The sequence below is a fragment of the Quercus suber genome, unplaced genomic scaffold (genome assembly GCF_002906115.3).
Source record: "Quercus suber isolate HL8 unplaced genomic scaffold, Cork oak 2.0 scaffold_144, whole genome shotgun sequence".
Lineage (NCBI taxonomy): Eukaryota > Viridiplantae > Streptophyta > Magnoliopsida > Fagales > Fagaceae > Quercus > Quercus suber.
The window spans coordinates 658,538-684,141 of record NW_027069605.1 but is presented as its reverse complement, the minus strand read 5'-3'; the positions used below and the strand labels follow the sequence as shown (position 1 = coordinate 684,141).

The 25,604-nt window shown below is 33.2% G+C and overlaps 2 protein-coding genes and 1 long non-coding RNA gene across 3 annotated transcripts; 1 reads left to right on the top strand and 2 right to left on the bottom strand.

The window, feature by feature from the left end:
• The first annotated feature begins 544 nt into the window (after window positions 1-544).
• LOC136068950 (uncharacterized) lies at window positions 545-1,254 on the top strand. The gene is made up of 3 exons (XR_010630250.1): window positions 545-736; window positions 834-1,043; window positions 1,159-1,254. It is a non-coding gene; the product is annotated as an uncharacterized LOC136068950 (long non-coding RNA).
• Window positions 1,255-3,702: 2,448 nt separating this feature from the next.
• LOC111999467 (uncharacterized protein At4g22758) lies at window positions 3,703-6,418 on the bottom strand. Its single transcript, XM_024031592.2, has 3 exons — window positions 5,954-6,418; window positions 4,995-5,202; window positions 3,703-4,197 (listed from the first exon to the last, which is right to left on the bottom strand). Exons 1-3 carry the CDS (start codon window positions 6,272-6,274, stop codon window positions 3,953-3,955), a joined length of 774 nt encoding a protein of 257 aa, XP_023887360.2. The 5' UTR covers window positions 6,275-6,418; the 3' UTR covers window positions 3,703-3,952.
• An 8,545-nt stretch (window positions 6,419-14,963) lies between these two features.
• Window positions 14,964-17,556, bottom strand: LOC111999464 (pentatricopeptide repeat-containing protein At4g22760). Its single transcript, XM_024031590.2, has one exon. The coding sequence runs from the start codon at window positions 17,368-17,370 to the stop codon at window positions 15,631-15,633; it is 1,740 nt and encodes a 579-aa protein (XP_023887358.2). The 5' UTR covers window positions 17,371-17,556; the 3' UTR covers window positions 14,964-15,630.
• Window positions 17,557-25,604: the final 8,048 nt, after the last annotated feature.

The window sequence follows — 25,604 nt, the reverse complement described above, 5'->3', positions numbered from 1 at the left end:
GAGAGAGAGAGAGAGAGCAAAATCAGAAAAAAATGGGTTGAGAAAAAAATGAGCTGAGAGAGAAAGAGAGCGCGCCTATATAATAAGATTAGTTGAGGAAATAATAAAAAAATGGAGAAAATTGATTATTTAAATAAAAGTGGTGATAAAATAGATGAATTGATGTGGGTGATTTGTAAAAGTGAATGTGTAAAATAGAAATAGTAGATTTTTAGTGTAAAAATGGGCGTGTAAAATACACGGACTGATGCGAATGCTCTTACAAGTGATTTTTTTAGCCACAAGTATATTACGTCATAATTTATTTTGTTGACCTGTTGGACTAGGATGCTTACATTATTATATATACTTAATTGGATAGTTTATACAGAGATGTAATAGAATAGAAAAGATCAATAGAAGGGAAAGAAATGGAAAAATTAATTAGATATTTATCTTTCTCTTATTTGAATCTTTGAAAGGAAGTGAATAGAATAGAAAATAATTTTGTTCAAGAGTTGAATGGAAAATAATGAAAAAAAAAAAACAACATTATTTTTCAAAGTCTGGAATTGTAGACAGTCTCCTATCGTGGGCAACTTTTAAGCAGAGTAAAGATCTTAAGAAAAGTGATGGAACAAAGACAGAGAAGATTCATGGTATTCAAAATCTAGATGATGCTAACAAAATAGGAGGGAAGGAATTTGATAAATGTACCTTGATTTTAACTGAAGGAGATTCAGCTGAGGCTCTTGCAGTAAGTTGCTGTGTCATTGTGCAGAGTATTTTAGCATTAAAGTTAGCTCTAATGGGTTTCACTTTGTATGATTTTTACGTTATTCATTCTATTACAGTTGGCTGGGCTTGCTGCTGTGGGTCGAGATTACTATAGTGTGTTCCCATTAAGAGGTAAATTGCTCAATGTGAGGGAAGCCACTGCTAAACAGCTCACTGAGAATAAAGAAATTGGGTACATAAAGCAGATTCTTGGACTTCAGCAGCATAAAGAATACACTAATGTAAAATCTTTGAGATATGGTCATTTGATGATAATGACTGATCAGGTGCGCCTTAAGTTTCTCTTATTGTTTTGTTCTTGTTTTATGCTTACAATTCTCCCTACAAGGCACACTGACAGCCTGCAACAAATATAAACTTTTAACTATAATTCTTGTAGAGGATCATGATGGTTCCCACATCAAAGGGCTGTTGATCAATTTTATTCATTTTTATTGGCCATCACTGTTAAAAGTTTCATCTTTCTTATTGTGAAGGTTGGTATTTAAGTTGTACCCATTTCTGAATCAACTCTCCCTCTTGGTCTAATCCACTCCATCTCGGTCACAAGCACCTATCCACAACTCCGATCAAGCAGCTCCGATCCACAAGCATCGATCAGATCTGACCAGATCAGATTTGACCGAGATCTCCCTAGCTTCGATCCACAAGCTTCGATCAGTTAGTGTATCTCCCTAGCTTCGATCAGGATTCGATCAAGCAAGACCCATACCCACGAGTTTCGATTAAGCAAGACCCACGAGCTTTGATCAAGCAAGACCCACGAGCTCCGATTGTTCCAGTCAAGCACCGATCGTTCCAATAATCATTGATCTGTCTATTTGTTGTTTGTCCGTTTAGGTTTGTTTATGTATCTCTGTGTTTTTTTTTTTTTTTTTGGGAGCAAGTGTATCTCTGTGTTGATTTGTCTGTGTGGATGTGTTTGTGTGCATCTGAGGAAAAAGAAGAAGATGAGGAAAAAGAAGAAGATGAGGAGAGGAGAAGTTACTGAATTTGTTGAGCACGGAGAAGAGAGAGAAAAAAAAAAGGAGCGAACGGGAAATTAATAAAATAATAAATGGACGAGTTATAGTAACTGTATATATTTACACGGTTAATGTAACTCGTGTAAAAATATACACATTTTTACACAATTTTCGAAGTACTAATGTGGAGCATTTTTGAGACAAAATGTGTAAAAGTGGTGTCTTTTTCTATTTTACATGATTTTGCATCCACTGATGTGAATGCTCTAATAATGGTTTCAATATGACTAAATCAACGGTGAACCAATTAAGCAGCATAGTCATTTTGCACTAGGGCAAGAATGACGAGAGAGAGAGAGAGAGAGAGAGACATTTGGAGCTTCCACCTTCACGGGTTAATAAAAAGAGGTTAACTAAAACTTTGATTGGATCCTCAATTTCTTTTCCAGCCCATGTTGGTGAAGATCTCTACCAAAAATTGTGTCTTTTCTCTTTAGTGTCAACAATATTCAAACTTCAAGTGTTGAATATTGATTTTACTTGTGCAAGTCCAACCGACCATTTTTGTAGGTTTTGCCGACCAACAAGGAGAATGCCTCTTTATTTGAATATTCAATAATTCACACCACCTCCTCCTCTTTTATTACCATACCATCTGCGGACAAAGAAAGAATATTCTCTTGTGCATTCCCATTAAAGTTACTTTTGTAAAATTAATATACATGCTAAAGAAAATTATTTCTCCTGCCCTTTTCTTTAATAACAAAGAACATATTCAAAATCTTCTCCACACACACCAAAAAAAAGAAAAAAAACTATTTAAACTTGGTTCATTTTCTTATTCACAAATCTATGCTAATAATTAATAACTAATTATAGTTGAAAATATTCTATTTGAGTTAATTAGATAGAATGGTTTTTGTTTATAAACTTATAAGGATTAGATACATTAACTTTGTATTGTTACAAATTAAATATAATCTTTATTAGGTGGACTATTTATAATATCAATAAAAGTTACAATAGTATTTAATATAGAATGAACTTATTTTTAAACTTATATAATTTAATTTCACATTTATATAAGTATGTTTTTATACATATAATATTATCTATAAAATATTAAGTCTCATATTTATGAATTTGTTCGTGAAAACAATATTATGTTTGAGTTTCACTTGTTTAATAATCGAGTATAAATAAAAGCTTGAGCTTTTATTATAACCTTAATTAGATTTATAACCTTAATTAGATTTATTATATTTACTTTTTAAAGCCTTAGTAAAGGATAATTTTGTCATCGTAGACAAAACATAAAAGTATTTGAAAATAATCTTGATGTATTATATATCAAAAGGGTATGTACAATTCACACATAAAAGTATTTGAAAATAATCTTGATGTATTATATATCAAAAGGGTATGTACAATTCACATCCCGACAAATTGTGAGCATCTCCCCCCATGCACGCTAGTAATTATTTAGTCCTGAGAACAATGATTCCTCAGCTTAGATAATAGTGGATCCCGCTTAGGCCTGTCTACAGGTCAAGTTGAGTTGGTTTCGGGTTCAAACCGAAACTTGACCATGATCTCAACCGCTTAGTCTTCCACATGTGGCTGTTGGATTCGGTCAAAGCTGACAATGATGGATCACAAAGGGGGGATGAGATGCCTACATCAGATGGTTCGGTTGAATCAGAATTCAATCCGTGAAAACTGACACTCAACCCGAATTCATCGGTTCTTAAAGACCTTCAATTCATGGTGAAACCACACTATTCATGTGAAGTGAGAAAATATTACTCTTGAAATATTGAATAATGTTGTGTTCCTTTCCTTTATCCAAAAAAAAAAAAAATCTGAAAATTGGTCATGCTAACAATATTAAGATAGTGTAAGGCAGAACATAACAAGCTCATAGCAGACTTCTCAATAGACAGAAAATGACACCAAAGAGTAGGAGTCAAAGTTGAACGCTTTGAATTTTCATTTTGTATTTTGAATTTGCAATGGGAGTTACAGCAATTTACGCAGCAAATGATAAGAGTATGAATTGGTATTATGTACATATTGTATGAAAGAACGGGTACTTTTGTTCTGAAGAGAAAAGGGGAAAAATTTCAGAAAGAAGAATCATGGCTGTTGTTAGGAGTAACACAAATAATAAGTTGTGTTACTCAAACAATGCATGTGGTGACTGGTCCTCCTCATTGCAGGCAGACCAAGAGTTTCCAAAGCCTACGGGCTCTTCTAAAAATCTTACTGATCTTTCGGGCCATTACAGACGGAAGTAAGAATGCAGGAGGTGGAATGGGTGGAGGACAGTTTTCTTTTGGCAGAGCAATTTCTGAAGTGCATGGAGATGCTCCATTACTACTATGACCACTGCAACACTTTCGAAGATAGAAGCTTCTGCTACCAACATCCCCAATTAATTCAGAATTATCCAAACCTATTCAATAAAAACAAAGATAAACCATTCAGCATAAGCGCAATTGGAAGCAAATGGAGTGTCCCTCTTTAATCTATTCAGTTATTTCTTATTTTCAAATTTATTGGTATCTTTGTACGATTAAAGTGTTAACACTGATTAGGCTGCAAGACTAAATATCACAATCAGATATTAATTGGAAAACAACCTGCTAAGAATGTTTATTGGTCACTTTACGGCCACCAACTTCTTAGAATGGGCCATTCAGAATGAAGTCAGGAAGTAGTGGTACTCTCCCCAAAGCCAAATCATAATTTTTAAAAGTCTCCATATGTATCATATGTATGTTTAGAACCCCATCTTATGGTAAAATTTCAATCAGAATAGGCTTCAGATTACACTATTAAATTATTCAATTTCAATTAACTGTGGTTGAATAATAGTCCTCTGTATTTCGAATGTGACGGCTTAAATGCAATTAGCCCCCAACACACAATCAACATTTTTCAAAGTTTAAAGTCAAACAAGACAATATAAAAATCTGGCAACTATCTAGTTAATGAACAAAGTGATGCTTTGGACATACTCTACTTAGAAGGGAAAACTTCCGAATATTTAAAAACATTTTCTTTCTACAAGAAAACAGATAAGCAAATTGGTCAAATTTCAAACAGAAACACACTCATTTAGTTAAACATAGCTTTCTTTGGCCGTGGGGAAAAAAAGAATCTTGCACGAAATCATAAGATTTGAAACCTAACATTGTGGAAATGCAACTAAGCTGAGCAAGTAAACTTAAAATCATAAATTTTACTTACTTTTAAGACTGAAATAGGAGTTATGCAATTCAAATGAGGATGGTGCGCCCTGATCAAGCTTAGGAGTTCGCCCTTCTTTGCTATATTTGTCTACAACAACCTTTATGGTCTCCTCCACAGAGGCCCCTAACTTAACCATGGTCCGAACTGGTCCTGGACTACCTTCAACTGTCACATTAACCACCACCTTCGCATCTTTCTTGTATCCCTGCATTGCCCAAGTTTACACTATTTAGAAAAGCACAATGTTACTTTGGAGTCCTATAGTTTATGACCAGTAAGGCAGTGACAAATTAACAATTATAAACCACCAATGATGAAATTCAGAAAGTCTATGATTATTCCAGATTGAAATGGTAGAATTTATTAGTGGTTTAAACAATTCAATGGACAAGCCAAAAGGGGGGACGTATTAATGATTAATACAACTCAATGAATTATGGACTCACCAAAGGGGGAGGTGTTTTAATGGTTTATACTTAATACAATTCAATGTAGAAACCAAATGTGGTGAATGGTGATTTATTAATGGCTTAAACAACTCAATGAACAAGAAAAGCTCCTCAAATTATTTATTTTTCATTTAGATTTAGTATTCTTTTTATTTTTTTATATAAGATTTGCTCCATTAAAAGGTTGTCCTTTTAATTTTCTTCCCCCTTTTGGCGGACTCAAGAGGCACAAATGAAATTCAAACATAGGATCATAATCAATGCAAACAACAATAAGCTATATTTATTTTATAAAATTAAATAAATAAATAAATAAAACCAGGTAATAAAAATTTTCCCATAAAAAAAAAAAAAACTTTATAACTCACACGCTAATCTTTGAAACCATCAAAACCCATTGCCATCTACAACTCAAAAACTAACAAAACCAAGTTTTGTCACAATTTTTTTTTTGTTTTTTGTTTTGGTGGGTCCAATAAGAAAGATCAAATTTGAGTCTTTGTTTACCTCGTGACTCCGAGGAGAGAAACCCGGCAAGGAAGACGACGAGCCAAAAACGTCGTTACATGTCTGAGGACGGAAAAGAACACCATCCTCAGACCTCAAACTCTGATCATCGTCGCTGTAGCTGCTAACAGAAGCACTACTCCAAAGCATCGGGTCCGAAAAGCAACGCTTCAAGATCCCAAAAGGCTTCGAAGGTGCCTGCTGCCTCGCCGATCTCCGAGGCGGTGGGGTCCTCCGACGCGGCGACGGAGAAGGGTTCGGCGGCTTACTCTTCCGGCCTCGAGTCGCCGCAGACCGCCGCCGAATACTTCTTTCAGGCATATATAAAAAAAAAGAAAGATGTAGTAGTAGTGGGTTTGGAGGGATTTTGAAGGAACGAGAAGAAGTAGTTGAATAAGGAGAAGAAGGGTAGTTGGTAGTTTTTACTTTTGCGTGGGAATAAGGGTTTAATAAAAAGTGCGCACTGTTTTTCTCTTTTTTTGAAGTTAACGGCTCAAGCTTTTATATACATTCTTCGTCACACTATTGGACAAACTTTTTTTTTTTTTTTTTTTTTTTTTTTTTTTTTGAGAATCACACTATTGGACAAACTTGGAGACGAGGTTTTAGCCTTTTTTTTTTTTCTTAGCAAGTTTATTTGCCACTTGACTTTCTAAGAACCTGTGCTTTTGTAATTTTGAAGTCTTGTAAATATCATTTTGTTTCCAAATAAAAATATTCTCTAATCTATAAACATCTATGATCCCAAAAAAAAAAAAAAGTTTTATTTTTTAAATTTTAATAATAACACCAGAGTCTATTATTAGTTTAACTAATCTCAAACTCATGAGATGCCTACGAAAATGTAAAATTATTATTTTTATTAAAATATTATATAAAATTTGTAGGTTAAATAATGTATGTGTTATTTAAAAGTATTTTATATTTTTATAAGTTTTATGTAATAGAGCATATAATTTTGCATTTAACAACAATACATGCATAGTGATATAAACACATATATATATATATATATATGTGAAAAAATTAATTTAATAAAATGATTTATATTGCATAATTAGAATATTGTTTTAAATGGAGAAGATGTTATTAAAAATAATTTTTTTAATATACTATAATCGGTTGATTAATTTGAATATATTCAAGAATATTAAAAAAAAAATGTATACCCCCATTTAATGGAGCACGTGTAACTTATTACATTAACTTTAAATTATTATATGTTTCCAAAATATTTTAAAAAATATTTTAAATTATGTGTCATGTTAATGGATGCCCCTTAGGGCAATTGTTAATAAATCATTTTAGGAAAGTTTTTGTAGCACTATTATGGAAAATTGAAAAAACTGTCATATCATTAATTGTTTTTTTCTTTTTTTCTTTTTCTATAAAAAATTTCCTAACATGCATATTGTGGAAATAAAAACCCAAATTTATATATTGGGCCTTAAGCCCTATTTGAAGATTAGGATAGTTCGAAGAGGAGTAAATGATTGAGAAAAGCCCCAAATTGGAGAATCATGCAAGGAAATGATCGAAGAATATGGTCCGAAGAGTGTGTCCTCCTCAGATATAAAGAATATCGGTCAAGCAAGTATCTGGGAGGTTTGGGTGACCTTCCTGGTAATTCCAATGATAAGGATAAACTTTAGGCACGTATAAAGATGATAAGAATAGAGAAATATCTAAAGAAAAAGCTGCTACCGCCACATTAAATGCACTGCAGCAACTTTTCTAGTCGCATTAATGTGGAGAAGACCCTTGAATAGTACAGTCTTAGCTACCACCACTCAGGGAGGACTAACGAAGATACCTGATGGGACATATACTCAAGTGAACGTTTAGATGAAGAACAAGTGGACGATCAAGATAGTCTAAAAGAAAACTATATAAGTGTAAGAGACCTCTCATAGTGGGGGGATTGGAAAAAATGGAGAAGGAGAAAGAAGGAAGATTTACTGTAGCTTTAAGAGTTGTATTGGCCTTTTTAAATAATAACTTATCTCTTCGGACATCAGTTTATTAAAGTTTCAAGTGTATTTTTGTACTTGTTCATCTTTGAAATCCTTACTAGCCGTTGTTTAATCTACAAATTGTCCAACTCTTTCACCCACTCTCTACAAATTCATTGTGGTGGGCTCATTGGGCTCATATCTCATTTCTTTTGGGCTTGAGTTACAAATCTTGACCCACACATATATTTCTAAATTACTAGGGCATTCATTAATTTTTCTCTTAAATTATTATATAAGTTTAAAATTGTAGCATTTTTTTCCAAATATAAGTATAATGCATATTGTAGGGAATAGGGATGAAAGGCTCAGAAATGTATATTGGGTTATGGACCTTGTCTGAGGACATTTAGCAGTCTGAGGATAGTTAGACGTGTAGGTCAGTCAGTTATGGAAGGATTCTGGTCATGAAGGTTTGGGAAGGTAGTCCGAGGAGAAATGTCTCATTGGCTAAGCAGAATAGAGGTTAGAAGATTTGACTTGCCATCAAGAGTAACACTCTGGATAATTCTATTGGTAAGGATAAATATCAGGAAGGAATAGGACAAAGGGAAGCTGAGAAATATCTAGGAGAAAGCTGCTACCACCACATTAAATGCTCTGCAACTAACTCTTTGACCGCATTAATGTGAAGGTGATACTTGAACAGTAATATTCATCCTTACAGCTACCCTTAAAGATTTCAGAAAGGAGCTGATGGGACAAAAATCAAAGCCAACAGTTTGATCTATACGTGAAAGGCTGAGATGAAGCAAAACAAGGTAATATAAAGAAAAAAGCCCCCGTTACAAGCGGATCGTCTGAGAATCTATAGAGAAAACTTTGTAGCAATAAGAACTGTAATTGTAATCAAGTTCAAGAGAAATATATACAAGAACGACTCTCCTCGGACATTGTCGAGGAAGATTTTCTTTGCATAAAATTTGTTTATCTTTGTTTTCTTGTCATCTTTAACCTATTATGATTGTTGTCCAACTCATTGAAGTCTAGTTTCCAGCCCATTCTCTACAAATTCATTGTGTTGAGCTCTTTGGGTCTTAATCTTTTTAACTTTTAGGATTAGGAACCAAAACGTGCCCTTACACATATATTATTGAAATTTTAAGGTAAACTTGTGAATATTTATTATTTTTATTACTTTTTTAGGGCCCATGTTTCTAATTTTTAATTTCTATTTTGTTTGTATTTTTTTAGCTTAAAACTAAACAGTTTAACCTAAATAGTAAATAGAATAAAATTTTATACTTTTCAACCCAAAATTAAGTAAAAAATAATAATAATTTTGAGCCTAAAACTGAAAATGCAATCTTAAAAAAAATCAATTTAACTCCCAATTGGTTCAAAATGGACCGAAGTGGACCAAAATTAATTGAATTAGACTGAAGTGAATCAAATAAACCGAAATAGACTAAAATAGACCAAATTAGATTGAATCAACTGAAGTTGACCGAAATGTTATGTTGTTGTGGCTGAAATGGAGAAATCATCTCTCTCCCACAAGTAACAATTAAAAAAAAAAAAAAAAAAACAAAAATTAAAGAGAATGAAGAATGCTATATTTTATATTCCATTTGTTTGTTGATAATGTTTTCTAAAAAGTGATTCATTCCTAGAACATCATCTAAAAAGTGATTCATTCCTAGAAAATTGGCTTATTTTTTCCGTCATATCAAACATAAAATAAATAAATAAACTAGCCTTATCAATTATATAAGCCAAATAAGCCTTTAGTGGACATTTTTATCAAGAAGTTCTTATTCTTCCATCCTTTTTATTTATTTATTTTATAAATGATTGTTATTTGGAACTAGATTCTTGTTAAAATTGGGCCACTTTTTAGGAACTTAAAAAAATTGTAGTATCCCGTAAAAACAAAATAAAAGACTACAAATAGAATATGCAAATTTTATAAATTTAGGTCCACTCAAATTCATCATTTTTATGAAAATAATACGTGAAAATTATTTAGCGGTTCTAAACTTCTAATATACAATTTTATTTTAAGCATGTGGATAAAGAAATTTTTTATCAAATTTAAAATAAACTACCTATTTAGTATGAGAAATAAAATATTGTATAAGGACTTTTAGACTTTGTCAACCCTGTTTCAGCAATGCACTTTTCAGATTATGTGTTTCATATGCTTTTTTTTTTCGTAATTTTTCTAACTACTCAATTATTCTTCATCGGTTTATTGTTCCTTTGTTTCATTCTTATTTTCTAGTATTTAATTTGTCGACCTTTGCAATAACAAAAAAATGCAAAGTCACATTAGATGTTAACTGATTTTTTTTTTTTTTTTTTTTTGGTTGAGTTTTTTGAGAGATTTTTGGAATGATAATTTCATAAAATGATTCTTAACTGGTGTATTGTTTACAACTTTGTTATTTGTGAGCAAATTAATTATTATATATCTAAAAAAAAGGTTAAATTAAGTTCGTCATCTGTAACGTTAATTTAGTTTTCTCTAACAAAATATCAGGATTTTTGCTCACATTTTTAAGTCAGATAGAAAACGCATACATAACTACATGTTTGTGTGATTTGAGTTTTATATAATTTTATTTTTGGTCCTAGAGATCGGCCCCCCAATAATTTCTGACTATGTCCTGGATACCACATGAATTCATGTAATAAACACTTTGTGTATAGCGAATAAAATGGATTATGCGTGTGATACGTGACATGATTGTTATGTAATTATTTTGTGAGCAATAATTTGGTAACAATTTTTTTTTTTTTTTTAAAAAGCATTTTATAAGTTTTACCAAACCTTTGGGGCAACAGAGAAGGGAAGGTAAGGAAGAAAATTGAACCGCACTTTATGCTGCTGCTTACCCAATTCGAATTAGAGGCGTGCATATTCAACCACTAAGATTGTATCATCATGTCTTTAATGATTTTCCTTTTATTTTCTTTTTTACTTATGAACAAAGTTTTTTAAATTGCAACATTTGATGGTTACATTTGAAACGTTTTTTTTTTATGACCGTCACTAATTAAACTGCATTATCTTTGTTTTTTACCCCCATAGGGATTGACCCCCCAACCGGCCAATTCATTGTGGCCACTAAAGACATAGAGGAGCTATTATAAATTTCTGGGTAAAGCTTTTATCTACATCTTGATAAAAGAATGAAAGTGACTTCATTTTCATTTTTCAACATAAATGGCGTAATAAGAAATAACTAATGAAATATTGTGCTTGACTTAGCATAATAAGTAATAACTAATAAGTAATATGGCGTAATAAAAGTAATAACTAATGAAAAATGAAAGTGACTTCATTTTCATTTTTCACGTTAAATATGCATATACCGTTGGGTAAAGGTCAATACACAAAATTTGAGTCTGAGATTGACGTCTTGTGACTATAGGATGAAGCTATTAAGCAATCTATTTAATTCAACAGACTTTGCCTTTTGCGTTTTTTTAATGATGAATAACAAATACATTTGTTTATATTATGATGATAATTTAAAGGTACAATCATACAACCTACTTAAAGATTCCCATTATCTAAGTATTTATTCTCTTCTAATGTCAGCATTGCAAAGGAAGAGCTTGTGGAAAAAGCAAAGAGAGAGTTAATCAATCTTCATATCTACTAAGTGGTAAAAGGTTGGGTTTAATCTTCATATCTAGGGATTTAGCAAAAAATTATAATGCATAGAGAGAAAATTTGAAAGGTTTGAGAGAGAGAGAGAGAGAGAGAGAGATCCAAAGTCCTAACAGCAGCCGTTCTTTTTTACTTTTGCACTAATCTTTTGTTATTACATTTTCGAGCAGGCATTGATATAAACATTGAACTGGCATTTCTCAAGTCTGATTAATAGATGTAGTAAGCTCTAATATTCACCCTTTATATATTAGAATCCGACATCTTTCTTGGCCTTAGAATCATGAGATCTTACCTTTCTTAGCTTTGATACATCAACGGTTAGATAGATTTGTTGAGAGAGTTGAGTCCGGAACCCTTGCCAATAGGTCACTCGTTGACCGCTACCCTTTTTTCCTTAGGTAATGAAATGACAAAAAAAAAATGGTGTGAAAATTAGAAAAGAATAAATATTTGTAAGTTGAATATAACACAAATAGTGTTTGTAATTTAATGAGAGTTGAAATAAATAATGCACCAGACTTATCTTGTAGATTTTGGGTTTCTTGATATTAAAATAAGTGGTGTGACTTTTTGGTGGAAATGATATTACAGGCATGAGATACTCGGCGGTGATGTTACATATGTAATGGTGACATGCCAAGATATTTAGCATTGTTGGAAGGCATTTAACAATGGCAACTTGAGGTAGTTAACAATCAATAGCATGGGGCATTTGGTGGTGAGACAAAGAAGAAGTCAGCAGCATGGTTGAGTCATTCAGCAGCACAACATGGGATATTCAACAACGTATAGGCTCTTGAGAACTTATTCTACAGCTAGTGCTTAAGCTGTTAAATTCAGAGAAGTTTAGTCAATGAGAGCACGTTCAAGTCATCATAGTAATCTGCGTAAAATATCCAAGTCAACTGAACCAGAAGCTCAATAAGCCCAATGAAAGCCAATTCACATACGATCAGTTATGTGTGTANTTTACTTATGAACAAAGTTTTTTAAATTGCAACATTTGATGGTTACATTTGAAACGTTTTTTTTTTATGACCGTCACTAATTAAACTGCATTATCTTTGTTTTTTACCCCCATAGGGATTGACCCCCCAACCGGCCAATTCATTGTGGCCACTAAAGACTAGAGGAGCTATTATAAATTTCTGGGTAAAGCTTTTATCTACATCTTGATAAAAGAATGAAAGTGACTTCATTTTCATTTTTCAACATAAGTAGCGTAATAAGAAATAACTAATGAAATATTGTGCTTGACTTAGCATAATAAGTAATAACTAATAAGTAATATGGCGTAATAAAAGTAATAACTAATGAAAAATGAAAGTGACTTCATTTTCATTTTTCACGTTAAATATGCATATACCGTTGGGTAAAGGTCAATACACAAAATTTGAGTCTGAGATTGACGTCTTGTGACTATAGGATGAAGCTATTAAGCAATCTATTTAATTCAACAGACTTTGCCTTTTGCGTTTTTTTAATGATGAATAACAAATACATTTGTTTATATTATGATGATAATTTAAAGGTACAATCATACAACCTACTTAAAGATTCCCATTATCTAAGTATTTATTCTCTTCTAATGTCAGCATTGCAAAGGAAGAGCTTGTGGAAAAAGCAAAGAGAGAGTTAATCAATCTTCATATCTACTAAGTGGTAAAAGGTTGGGTTTAATCTTCATATCTAGGGATTTAGCAAAAAATTATAATGCATAGAGAGAAAATTTGAAAGGTTTGAGAGAGAGAGAGAGAGAGAGAGAGATCCAAAGTCCTAACAGCAGCCGTTCTTTTTTACTTTTGCACTAATCTTTTGTTATTACATTTTCGAGCAGGCATTGATATAAACATTGAACTGGCATTTCTCAAGTCTGATTAATAGATGTAGTAAGCTCTAATATTCACCCTTTATATATTAGAATCCGACATCTTTCTTGGTCTTAGAATCATGAGATCTTACCTTTCTTAGCTTTGATACATCAACGGTTAGATAGATTTGTTGAGAGAGTTGAGTCCGGAACCCTTGCCAATAGGTCACTCGTTGACCGCTACCCTTTTTTCCTTAGGTAATGAAATGACAAAAAAAAAATGGTGTGAAAATTAGAAAAGAATAAATATTTGTAAGTTGAATATAACACAAATAGTGTTTGTAATTTAATGAGAGTTGAAATAAATATGCACCAGACTTATCTTGTAGATTTTGGGTTTCTTGATATTAAAATAAGTGGTGTGACTTTTTGGTGGAAATGATATTACAGGCATGAGATACTCGGCGGTGATGTTACATATGTAATGGTGACATGCCAAGATATTTAGCATTGTTGGAAGGCATTTAACAATGGCAACTTGAGGTAGTTAACAATCAATAGCATGGGGCATTTGGTGGTGAGACAAAGAAGAAGTCAGCAGCATGGTCTGAGTCATTCAGCAGCACAACATGGGATATTCAACAACGTATAGGCTCTTGAGAACTTATTCTACAGGCTAGTGCTTAAGCTGTTAAATTCAGAGAAGTTTAGTCAATGAGAGCACGTTCAAGTCATCATAGTAATCTGCGTAAAATATCCAAGTCAACTGAACCAGAAGCTCAATAAGCCCAATGAAAGCCAATTCACATACGATCAGTTATGTGTGTGTTGGAGACTTAACTTGATTCTTATTGTTTTTGTGGGGTGGGGGGGGGGGGGGGGGTGGTTTGTGGATAGGAAGAAAATAAATAAAAAAGAACCCATAGTATTTTAGACTTCAAACAATCTAAATAGAGAGAGAGGTTCGGCCCATGAGATCTGATGGGACTCCACTCTTCAACCTGCAAAAATATACAAGTAATCCCCCATGGAAGTGTCATCTTCTAAAAATTCAAAATTTTACAGACAAGTCCAAATTTCCATTGTTTGAAAAGATCAATTTATCTTCCTAAATTCGGCCAGTTGAAAATAAGTACAAGCGTATTCAACAACTAGTTATAATTCAACCAAGAAAAAACAACAATTAGTTGTAACACTCTGATTCCTTTCTTAAAATATTAAAATATGCAAAGTTGTGGAATCATTCTCAGACACCAAATATAAATTAAAGGGCATAGCCCCAAATCAACTAGACTAAAAATATTATTAATAATATTTATAAGTATTTATATTTTTTATTATTTCCCAAAAGTTGTCCCTATGGGTGCATAAACATGACATAGTTTTTCAATTAGCTGGACACCTCCATTCATTTAATTAAATGTTTTGGTAAATTGCTTCTAGCCCCTAGCTAGATGTTTCTTTTTCTCTTCCTTGTTCCCTTATAGATGAATAAAGATTTGAATTGAAAAGGTATCACATCCTTTACATAGACTAGTCTTTTACACACTAGCAGAAAAAGATTCGGAAAATTAACTTGCATAATAATAGATTTGATAATCCATGAAAGTTGAATTCAGAAGGTATAGTGCAGTATCTACAGACATGTTTGTAATGAAGCACCTCTATTATTGAACTTGACAAGGATTGAGGTAAGAAATACATATAAATCATATATACACCTACAGATGTTACCATCAAAAACATCTGCAAGTGCTAAATAAACAGTAATATATGTCTTAGACAAACAAGGGGAGTTGCTAACATCAGAACTTGTATGTCTGCACCTTGCTTGGCCATAGAATTAAAGAATGAACAGAATTATTTTTAGGATTCTTGTTACTTGCAGACCCTCCATACCTCAAACGATTCCAACAAGCGATGAATTGTGTTTTCGAGTTGAACATGGTCCATGGAGAAGCATTCCTTTCGAACGTATTGAAGAGGATTTTCCAACACTAGGATCATCAAGGTGAAAAGGGTGAAAAGGGAAAATATATCCTTCCTTAGCTTTAGCCTGGGTCCTTTTAATCTAACCTACCCAGATAGAATAGAACCTAGGGACATTTTCAACTTAAACCCAATTCATGCAAGACTCCAACAACTTTGTAAGTTGCCAACAAAAACTAGAATTATAGTACAATTTGGGGTCTCTAAGCATGTGGTATATGCCTGATCTTCCAATTATGAAAAGTCAAATAGATTCCATCCAACTACAGCCAGGTATCTTAGTGAATCCCTTCTCACCCACAACCTTTCTCAATCTCTTGGCATCATCCCACCTCTTAACCGAAGCATAAATGTTGGCGAGAAGAGAACAATAACCAGTTGTATCAGGCTCCAGCTCAAAGCAATGCTGAGCAGCGATCTCACCAAGCTCAACATTGTTATGTAACCTGCAAGCAAGAAGCAAAGCTCCCCAAACCCCAGCATGAGGCTGCATGGGCATGGTCCTTATTAGTTCATATGCTTCTTCTAATTGTCCTGCCCTGCCTAAAAGATCAACCATGATTCCATAATGATCAGCTGAAGGCACAAGTCCATGGTCCTTCATGGAGTTAAAGCATTGGTAGCCTTCTTCAACCAAACCAACGTGGTTGTAGGCAGTTAGCAGTCCAGTGTAGGTGACTAAGTTCGGGCAAATATGGGAATTGATCATCTCTTCAAATAACTTGATTGCATCAACTGCCTTACCATTTATCCCACATCCCAAGATCATTGCAGAGTAAGCAATTAAATCCCTTTTCCTCAAGCCATGAAACAGCTCATATGCCTTATCAATGCTTCCACACTTCGCATACAGGTCAACTAAAGCAGTAGCCAAATGATCATCGAGTTCAATACCAAACTTATTCATATATGACTCAACCAAAGGCCCAAATTTGAAATCTCCTAGTTGAGAACAAGCAGATGTAACACTAGCCAAAGTTAATCCATCTGGCTGAACATTTACATTTGGTCCAAGCATCTGGTTGAACAGCTCAATGGCCTCCTTAGGTTGGCTATTTTGAGCATAGCAAGATATCATTGCATTAAACAAGAGCAGATCTTTCTCATCCATCTGATCAAAGAGTTTCTGAGCAGACTCAACATCCCCACATTTCGAGTACCCAGCAATCATTGTGATCCAAGAAACATTATTTCTTTGAGGCATGGCCTCAAAAATGCTTCTTGCCGATTCTATGTCCCCACAATCAACATAACCACTAATCATTGAGTTCCAAGAAGCTGTGTTTTTCTCCGGTATCTGCTGAAAAAAAGAGCATGCCTGGTCCAAATTTCCTACTCTCGCATACCCCAAAACCATTGCATTCCAAGATATAACATCTTTCCTTGGAATTTCATCGAACACCCTCTGAGCTTCTGCTAAATTACCAGATTTCAAATACCCAGATAAGATAGAATTCCAAGAAACCACATTCTTCACCAACATCTCATCAAACACCTTCTGTGCGGTTACCATATCACACAGTTTAGAATATAAATCCACAAGTGCTGTTTGCACGTAAACACAGCTACTATGTCCATATTTATGAACTTGACCATGTACTAAAACTCCACCTATCCTATACTCAATCCTAGCACAAGCTCTTAGAGCAGAAGAAACAGCAAAAGTGGTTGGACACAGACCTAGTCTGTGCATTTGAACATAAAGCGAAAAAGCTTCTTTGAATTGGCCGTGCTGGGAAAAGAACCGAATTGTGCAACCCCAAGAAAAAGCATCTGGGTTTTGCAATTGGTAAAGAATTCGTTTTAGATATTGAGCTTGAGCAACAATTCTAGAGTGAGTGGAAGTTGAGAGGGTGATTTGGCGGACTAAGAGGGGTTCCAAGTGGTTATTGAGACCGTTTATGAGGATTTGTGCATGGATTTGCTTTGACTGATTGACGGTTAGGCTGTTATTCAACAACGTTGTAAGTCTTGGCACCACCATTCAGATTACGAGCTATTTTGCTCCAGTGGGATCAAATCAAATGCCTCTGTGTCTGTGACATGTTGAGTTGTGAATAATTTTTTTTTTCTTTTTAAAAACCCAGAAAACCCTCACCAATTACGCCAAAAATGGTTCATTACATCCACAACCACAAGCTTGAAGCTCAACTAGTATCTCAAAACTACCAAATTATCCCCAAAAAAAAAAAAAAAAAAAAAAAAGAGAGTCAATTACAATTTTACGCAATGCTTTTTTACTGTCATCCATTTGTGGACAATTATTTCTACATGGGCCTATTTCCCTACGTTAAATTTGTGATACAAAAATTGGAGAAAATTATATTATCGCTTATTCGGTTTTCCATTATTATACTTACATTCTTTTTAGTTCAGATTCTTTAGAATAAGTACTTATTTTCTAAAATGCAAACTATTTAAATTGGTATCCATAAATGATTAAACAAAAATTTTAAAAATGTTAAATTTCTTGTTTTATTCTCAATTAAACTGACATCCCACCCCTCTTAGTCTTATCTGAAATTTGAGATTTTTTATAGCCCTTTTATATTTTTGTGGGATTTTAAAAACTTTTTTTTTTCTTTTTATGGGGATTGTCTTGTTCTGATTTTTTTTTTTTGATGCAGTCTTGTTCTAAATTATAGAGTGGTGAGTATAATTACTAATTGGGGACGGAATCATATGTTGATTGCCCCCGTACCCCCGACCCTGCACGGAATTTTTTAAAATTAATTAAGTATTTATATAGTATTTATTTAAAAGTTTAGATACAAAAATTTATATCCCCAAGTTGAAAATTAGTGATTTCAAATTGTAAACCAACCCAAAGAATTTAAAATATTAAATAATCACTTGACTTATATGTGTTTAGTATTACAATTTGCTTGTTTGATGTTTAGGACCCAAAGCTATTAGTTTGAGACTTTAGATTTTAAGTGATGTCGTGCTACATTTTCACCTAAGTGTTTTTTTTTTTTTTTTTTTGCATGTGTGTTTGCTATTCTTAATTTTAACTTAACAATACTAATTTTTTTAATAAGAAATTTTGCATATAATGACGATAAATATGACTTTCAACTTTTGTGGTTAACATTATTTCCTTCTATAAAATAGTTGTATTTCTATTTACTTTTTAAATTTTTATTTGCAATTAAGAACCAGGTATTTACTATCTTGAATATTATCAAAACTAGGTTTCGCAAGAAAATAAAATATGATTTTCTAACTAATTATTTGATTTTATACATTGAAAGAAAAATTGTTATGACATATAACCCAAAATCATTAAAAGAAGGTTGAATTACATTTTGATATATCACAAATGATTGAGTAGAATTTTTTTTTTTTAATAAGAGTAGAAATGTATTAAAAAATAATCATTTCAAATATTTTTTTGTGCACATTTTTTTTAATATTGAATATGTGCTAGTTCAAATTTTTATATATTATTTAGTTTTGAATTTTCTATATTCTTATTTTTAAATGGTTAAAAAATTTCATACCTTTTATTTTAAAGGTCAAATCTTAATGCAATGATAAGTGTCTTGTATTCAAAGTAATAGATGGTAGGTTTTTGCTTAAGAATTAGTCTCTGAAAAAATAAAATAAAAAATTAGAGGCGAGGCTACAAACCATCACCTCTTCTAAAGATTTTTTTATAAAATAATATAAAATTCAAACAATATTATTAATTAGGCAACATTTCAAACATATTGCATTTTTAACAATTCGACTTCAGAGGTGTCGATTTTACTGTTCATATGGCTTATTTTTGTACCACGTAGATAAAGAAATCGATTGCATTATACTCATTTTTAATAAATAGAAATCGACTTCAGGGAAGTCGACTTCAATGCATAGAAAACGACTCCAGTGGAGTCGTTTTCTATGCATTGAAGTCGACTTCCCTGAAGTCGATTTCCCAAAACACCCACCATCTCTTCCACTGAACCCAGCGACAGAAGAATGGGATAGAAGAACCCAGCGATGAAGACGACTTCAGCGGCAAAACCCATGCACAGCTTCGTTCTTCGTTCTGTAAAAAACCCAGTCACCGTGACCGACGAACGAACTCAGGCGCCTGGGTTTCTTGCCGACGAACGAACTCAGGCGCCTGGTTTCTGACCGACGAACCCGCCGATTCTGATCGACGAACGCACACCAAACCCCGACGAACCTGGACACCGACGAGCCTAACACGCTCGGATCGGATCAGTGGAGGAGAAGAACACGCTCGTCGGCGCCTGGGTTCGTCGGCACCTGCGTTTGTCGGCGCCTGGGTTCGGTGTTGCTGGGTTTTTGCTGGGTTCGCTGGGTTCCTGTGGGTTTTTGGCGCTGTGGGTTCCTGGGGTTCCATGGGCTGTGGGTTCCGTGGGGGTATTTTTGGACAAAGAAATCGACCACAGAGGAGTCGTTTTCAATGCAAAGAAAACGACTCCACTGGAGTCGTTTTCAATGCAAAGCAAACGACTCCACTGGAGTCGTTTTCTTTGTATTGAAAACCACTCATTTGTGGTCGATTTCTGTGTAGAAAAATTGAATATAATGGACTCGATTTCTTATTTACGTGGCACAAAAATATGGAATATGAACAGTAAAATCGACTCCTCTGAAGTCGAATTGTTAGAAATGCAATATGTTTGAAACGTTGCCTAACTAATAATATTGTTTGGGTTTTATAATTATTTATAAAAAAATCCTCTTCTAAATCCAAACAATTATAAAAAATAAAAAAATAAAAATTGCATTGAATATAATTCCACCACCCCCACACCAAAAAAAGAATAAGTGCCTGAGGAATTTTCACACAAACTTTCTCATTACACAATATTCCAGGACTCTCATAAACTGGTACTCACTTTTCTTGTCTAACTGGGTTCTATACTCATGGTGAGAAAGCCGTATTATTGTACTTTTGGAGTGTATTTTTTTTTTTTTTTTCCGTAAAAGGAACAAAGTTACGCAATATACACTTCCTCAAGAATTAGAACTGGGAATTGGCATTGCTAGGCCAGAAATCTAAACTAACGTGGAGAAAAGCTTACTATGGACCCGAGTGTTGAAAATGAATTATTGAACAGCACATAGCCTTATCTTGTCAACAACTGACAGATGTGAGTTGACCATAATAATAACAATAATAATTGGTCATCCACAGCCCAAATTAGGCCTACCATTTATAATAATTGGTCTTTTGGGCCTATTCGAAATCTAATCCACAGCCCACTCCATCAAAGTGAAGAAAACAAAGTCAGTCAAGCAATCGGCATGAAACAGACAGTGAAATCAAAGAAATGGAGATTGTTCATGATTTCTTGGTTAAGATTTTAATTTTTAAATTAAACAGAGTACAAAACTACAAATGTCAAATCATTTTTAAAATCTTAAATGACATGACATTAGAGACCTTTACTCAAAAATTGGGCTAGGCTGGGCTGGGCTGTCTTCCAGTGTAGTTTCAAGATACTGGGACTTACAGGATGGGTTGGTTTAGGGATCAGGAGCCTAGTTGTTAAGATAGATGCAATTAATTAGTGTTACTCCTCATCCTCAATAACAATCATAGGCCTAACACCCATATCCATAATATTGAAGTTAAACTTAACTACTAGTAAGGGAATTGTGGGGATGCCTTAGCAAGAAGAGATTTCAATAAAAGTGTCCAAGTGATACCACTCCCATGCACTAAGTGCATGGGTCCAGGAGGCTGGGTCGAGATGCAAGTACTGCATTTTTACAGGCTGTTGATGTAGCTAACTTCTTATTGGATTTCATTTAGGTCTACCATTAACATCATTTTTTTCATTTACCAATAACCACCCACCACATCAACAGTTTGTAAAACTTTTTGTAAAAAAAATTTATATCTCTAATATTACTCTTGTATAGTTTAGTAATTTCTAGCCATAATAAATACAATAATAAAAAGCTATTACTAGGAGTAGACGATATAAGTTGAAACTCTCTAAATATAAATAAATAAATACAATAACTTTAATGATGTTACGTGGTGGCTCTAGGAATTTTTGAGAGAGAGAGAGAGAGAGAGTATTTGCTACAAACTAAAAGCCAAGTAGCTAGGGAGAGTAAAATTGTTACAATTACAAAACTAAAGAGAGCATTCATATAGTATTTCTCTTGGTACCATTTGTTAAAGAAAAATAAAGATATGGATTATTTTTATTAAATGAGTGCACGAGATATAAATTTGAATGATTAGATATTTTTATCTTTTTGTTTTTGAACATGCCATTTGTTGAATAATTTGTTCACTTGTCGTTGTTGTTTGGTTTAGTCTTGTTTTTGTTTGGGTTATTTTTGTTGTTATTTGGGCTAATTTATATGTATGTTATTTAAGCTTTTTTTTTTCTTTTTTGTTAAGGATTATGTTTGGGGAGCCAAAATTATTTTTTGAGTAAGTCTACGTCCACAACATTTTTACAATAAATCTTATTCAAAAGCCATTATTGGTGGAGTAAAAAGTTTTGTCAATATTAGGTCTAAATTAGAACCAGTAACAACTTACCACATAAGATTTATTGTGAAATTATTTTAAAAATGTTATATACGTAGTATTACTCTTATTTTTGTTGAACCCAAATTTGTATGATTTTCAAATTAATGTGTTTAATATTTTTATTAGTGTAGTCATAATAGGTTAGTTTAACATATAATTTTATATTTTGCAAGTGTACATAAATACATACACACACACACACACACAAACTTTTTTTTTTTGCAAGTGAGGGTGGTCCCGTGACCACCCTCACTTACATGTAGAACCGCCCCTAATGCTTACAATCCGGTTGTAATAAATTAATATTGTTGGATATTTTTACAAAAATATCATATTTTATTTTAATACTCATTTATGTGAATTGAGGAAATCGATTATTCCTTAATGACAGATACGTTGATTGCTAAATTTTGAAATTCAAATATAATTCAGAATTTGAATAGCTATTGTCAATGGTTTTTAATTAGGAAATTTCTGAATGTTAACGAGATATTAATACCATCATTGCTAGCATATTTGGTTTTATTACTATATATATATATATATATACACGCTTTCCTTTAATGTTTTGCATTCAAATGTTCTTATTTGAATATGATATGGTAACGTCATATATGGAAGGTTTTTCAACACTTAAATGTACAGCTATTGCTGAATTATTTTATGTTACAAAAAGTTACCATATATACACAAGTGTTTACTATTTGGTTTAATGGAAAGTCAAAATAGGTGGCAATATTTATGTATATTCTAAAATTGTCTTAAACGGATTGGTATTCAAAATTCAGCCACTTTATGGGCTACTAATTTCAATAGCATTATGACACCAAAAGACAATTTGATTTGGCTATTAATTTGTTTTCAACGTATATAGACTTGGAAAAAGACAATTTGATGTCCAGCATTTATATTATATACATAGAAAGAAAGCTATTGATTGTCTATTGATTTCAATAGCTTTATGACCATTTAATTGATATCAAAAGTTTTGATTCTTTGGCTAGGGACAAGTCCGGCTAATATATATATATATATATATATAGAGAGAGAGAGAGAGAGAGAGAGAGAGAGAGAGAGAGAGAGAGAGAAATAAAATTTGATATATCACCTCATTTTTAGATTACAAAGTTACAGACTTTCAAAAAATATTTTATTATTGTTCAAAACACTCACTATCTGTGGGTTCTAATTAGCTCAACTGATAAAATCTCTAATGGTTAATAAGAGATCTGGGATTCAATTCCCGTCTACACCAAAAAATAATTGGTGTCTTGATTAATGATAAAGAGCTATTATCAAGAGCGAATGTCATAAGTTGAAACTCTCAAAAAAAAAAAAAACACTCACCATAGGTTGAATTTATTGAACTATGTGTTAGCTTTATTCCGTGCTAAATTTGCTTATAATTCAACATTTAGAAACCCTGTATTTAGGTGGAAATAATGTAAGAGTTGTGTGTGAGAGAGTGTGAAGATTTGATCAAGAGTATGCAACACGAAGTGACTCGTGACTTGCCAAAATATAGCACACGTGTGAAGCATGCAAGAAGTTGAAGGGTCAGGACAGCTGGATCATTACAGGACAAAAAGTACAGTCTAGTAATTGGCGACTAGAACTCACGACTCATCCCAGTCACGAAGTGAGTCACCAGTGCACCTTGTTTTGCTGAAAACTGACTTTTCACATTCCATCTCATACCCTACTATAAATACCTTTATACCCACGAAATGTAGAGAGCTTCAGAGAGAATTTTGAAAAAAAAAAAAAAAAAAAAACCCCTAGGGAACAACAAGATTGATTCATCCACAATCTTATACATTTGATTCTCCAAATTCATTTACTCTCACCTTCTCCATTGTCATACCCACTAGAGGATTATAAACCAAATCCTTACCTCACCCAATTCAAAGTAGTGAGAAGGTTTTTGGTGTTTGGAAAGTAGTTCAAGAGAGAACTAATTCATATTGGTTGATGGAATGGGTTAATTGTGGGATTTGATAAGGTAGAGAAGACACGGTTAGGCGTAACCTTATTGGAGCAAGAAGCTTGGAAGGCTTAGGTGCATTGGGTAGATTAAGATTGGAGGGTCTTTTGCTATTTATGTATCTTAACTGATTTTCTAGTTGATCATTTTACTGCTTTGAGGGTGGCGAAGAGGTTTTTCACCGAGTTCTTTGGTTTCCTCTTCAATAACACGTACTGGTATTATCTTGTGTTTGCTTCTCTGTATCCCTTACTCTTTACTTTTAATTACTATTGAGTTGTGATTAAAGTATGGCTTAGAGTAGTTTGCATATTTGGGCATTTCTTATATTTCATATTCCGCACATACATTGTTTGAATATAAGCTTGTATTGGATAATTTTTATTTAGGGGTCTAAACATTCACAAATGTTTTACACACTAAGTGAGTTTTCAATTGGTATCAGAGCTTATATCCTACGAACAGTGTAAGCTCGCAAGGATAATCAGCAAAGGTGGCTAGACTGTTGTATCCTAGTGACAACGTGCAAAAAATTATATGTCTAACTACATCGGATAAACCGTAAACGGCACAATTTATCTCAAGGTAATAACTTGGTCCACACCTCATCTTTGCCACCTCTTTTCGTAATATCTTTGTTGTGTAAATTTCAAGGAAAAGTGAAGTAATATCTCTCATTTATTTCACTTAACATATTAATGCATCTTTATTTACTTAAAAATGGATGGAAAGAAAAAAGAAATATAAGTATAGAACACTATTAATCTACTACCTTACATATAGATAGAGAATCCCTCACTCACATGTAGAGCCGCCCCTTATGTTTACAATCTGGTTTTAATAACTTTACATATTAATGCATCTTTATTTACTTAAAAAGGGGTGGAAACAAAAAGGAATAGAAGTATACAATACTATTAGTCTATTAAGCTACATGTAGATTAAGAATCTCTCACTTACACATAGAGCTGCCTCTTTTGTTTACAATTCGGTTGTAATAGATTTACATATTAATGCATCTTTATTTACTTCAAAAGGGATGGAAAGAAAAATAAATAGAAGTGTAGAACACTATTAATCTATTACACTACATGTAGACAGAGAATCTATAGGGTTAAACCTTTTTTTTTTATAATCTTTTTTGAAGCTTGATGAGTTGGAAATTTATGATCGTCATTAAACTAAGATTGTCATTAACTAAGAAAAGACATCACACATTTATTAGGCTCACTAATGACAAAGCGTAACGGATGAAGCAACGGTCACCGAATGAGCTGTGAACTTTAGACAAAAATTTTGTAACACACTAGCCGTTGAACATAAATACAGTAATTCATTGCCCATTAATTAGGCACGCAACTATAAAAGAGAAGGCAACAGAAGTTAAAGGTATACACAAATATACTCTACGAAAATCACTCTTTAGTCAATTCTCTCTAAAATCTTTCTCCCTTACTGACTTAAGCAATGGAGGCGGTTTGGCTAACGCCATACCGGCGTCTTACTCTTCTACCTAGTTCATTTTTGCAAGTTTTCTTCCAACAGAAATGACCACAATCACATATTCGTCCATCCACTATGACGAAGAGCTCAACTACTATTTTTTGCATCATCAGTTTAGCGCCGTCTGTGGGGAGCGCTAATCATTCAAGCCATCTTTCCTAGTGACAAAAGAGTTCCTCGAAGTACGAGATGGAATAAGAAATCGCACAACAGC

Coding starts and splice junctions, on each gene's coding strand:
- LOC111999464 (XM_024031590.2), bottom strand. CDS start 17,370: ATGGTGGTGCCAAGACTTACAACGTTGTTGAATAACAGCCTAACCGTC.
- LOC111999467 (XM_024031592.2), bottom strand. CDS start 6,274: ATGCCTGAAAGAAGTATTCGGCGGCGGTCTGCGGCGACTCGAGGCCGG. Junction 5,203..5,953: donor TCTCTCCTCGGAGTCACGAG/GTAAACAAAGAC, acceptor TGGGCAATGCAG/GGATACAAGAAAGATGCGAA. Junction 4,198..4,994: donor CTCCTATTTCAGTCTTAAAA/GTAAGTAAAATT, acceptor TTTATTGAATAG/GTTTGGATAATTCTGAATTA.